This window comes from Ixodes scapularis, unplaced genomic scaffold, assembly GCF_016920785.2.
Source record: "Ixodes scapularis isolate PalLabHiFi unplaced genomic scaffold, ASM1692078v2 PGA_scaffold4__175_contigs__length_147842914, whole genome shotgun sequence".
Taxonomy (NCBI): Eukaryota; Metazoa; Arthropoda; class Arachnida; order Ixodida; family Ixodidae; genus Ixodes; species Ixodes scapularis.
The window spans coordinates 126,748,359-126,749,681 of NW_024609879.1; the positions used below are offsets into that span (position 1 = coordinate 126,748,359).

Here is a 1,323-nt window from a genome sequence, read left to right on the forward strand (position 1 = left end):
AGTCTTCTCTTCCGGTCTCTGCACCACGTATCTCCTCTGTTAAACCAACATCACCTAGAAAAGGCCTGCGCCGACGGCTCTCCTTCAGCTTCGGCGTGTTTGCCGCTTGGGGGCGCGCCGGGGGTCCACTAACGATGACGTCATGCGCAGGCCTTGTCTACTAGGCAGTATTGGTTAAGCCCCCTTGTGTTGCGTAATTCATTCTATTGAAAACCCTGTCCACCAAGTTTCCTGTCCACCAAGTTCCGACGCTCCTTCTTTGTTGCTGCAGGTAAACGGTGCTTCACCAAGCGGTTACCCTCATCACAATGCAAGCGAACGCAACAAAGCCCAGAAACCACGTCATCAACTCGTCTTCTCGCTCCGGGACTCCCACCAGTGCTGCAAGATGGCGAACACTATCCGTACCTTGCCGCGTCTACCTGTACGGCCTCCACGGCTTCTTCCTCGAGGTCATGTTCACTGCCGCCTGGGAACTGGTCGTCTCTGGAAGCCTGAAGCTACACGGATGCACGAGTGTATGGTGCCTCTTCATCTACTCCTTCTCCTGCCTGGTCATGGAGAAAATTCACGACGGCTTAGAGCCCATAGGCCTGCCCTTGCACCTTAGGGCCCTCGCTCAGACCTTCTGGATCTACGTGTGGGAGTTCAGCACGGGATGGTTTCTGAGGAAGCTGAACGGATGTCCCTGGGACTACGCCGATTTCACTTACAACTTCTGCGGGCTCGTCACCCTCGAGTACGCGCCTCTCTGGTACGTGTGCGGATTCCTCTTCGAGTACGTGTTTCTACCGAATGTTCGTCGGCTACGTTGGCACGAAGGTGGAAACGCTGAGGGTCAGCAACCGTTAGATCTCCCCGGCATCTCCAGCAATGGTTACGTGGTGCACGGCAGGAAGAGGAAGTAAGCGTTCAATGGGAAAGTCGCTGACTGTTGGGACACCGTGTCTGCGGGTTTACAGCATGCAGTGTGTGGTTTCGTTATGCCTGTTTACAGTGGTGACTTTCGAAGTGCCGAGCGGTTGCTTTAGGTGATATGTGTCGATGATCGCTGTGACTTACAGTGTACGACAGAGCCCGTTTTCTGTTAGGGATGTCTGTTTGACGAAAGAATCGACGAACTGGCGGGAGAGAGCGCCTTCTATTGCTCAAGGTGCGGAGTCAGATCGTAAGGCTACCCGATCTCAAATGTGTTCAAGTTTGCACTGTTCACACTGCGAAAGTGCGTTTCACTTTGAAGAGGGAATGGCATCGGGAACGAAGGGTGTCAGGGTAGGAGCCGAAATAATGTTACCAAAATAGTTTAGTACGATCTCAGCCATT

The 1,323-nt window shown here is 53.4% G+C and overlaps 1 protein-coding gene across 1 annotated transcript; it reads left to right on the forward strand.

The window, feature by feature from the left end:
• Positions 1-308: 308 nt before the first annotated feature.
• LOC8037624 (transmembrane protein 229B-like) lies at positions 309-908 on the forward strand. The gene has a single exon (XM_042293436.1). It carries the CDS (start codon positions 309-311, stop codon positions 906-908), a length of 600 nt encoding a protein of 199 aa, XP_042149370.1.
• Positions 909-1,323: the final 415 nt, after the last annotated feature.

Bases quoted from the DNA above. Each gene is read 5' to 3' on its own strand.
- LOC8037624 (XM_042293436.1), top strand. From the start codon at position 309: ATGCAAGCGAACGCAACAAAGCCCAGAAACCACGTCATCAACTCGTCT.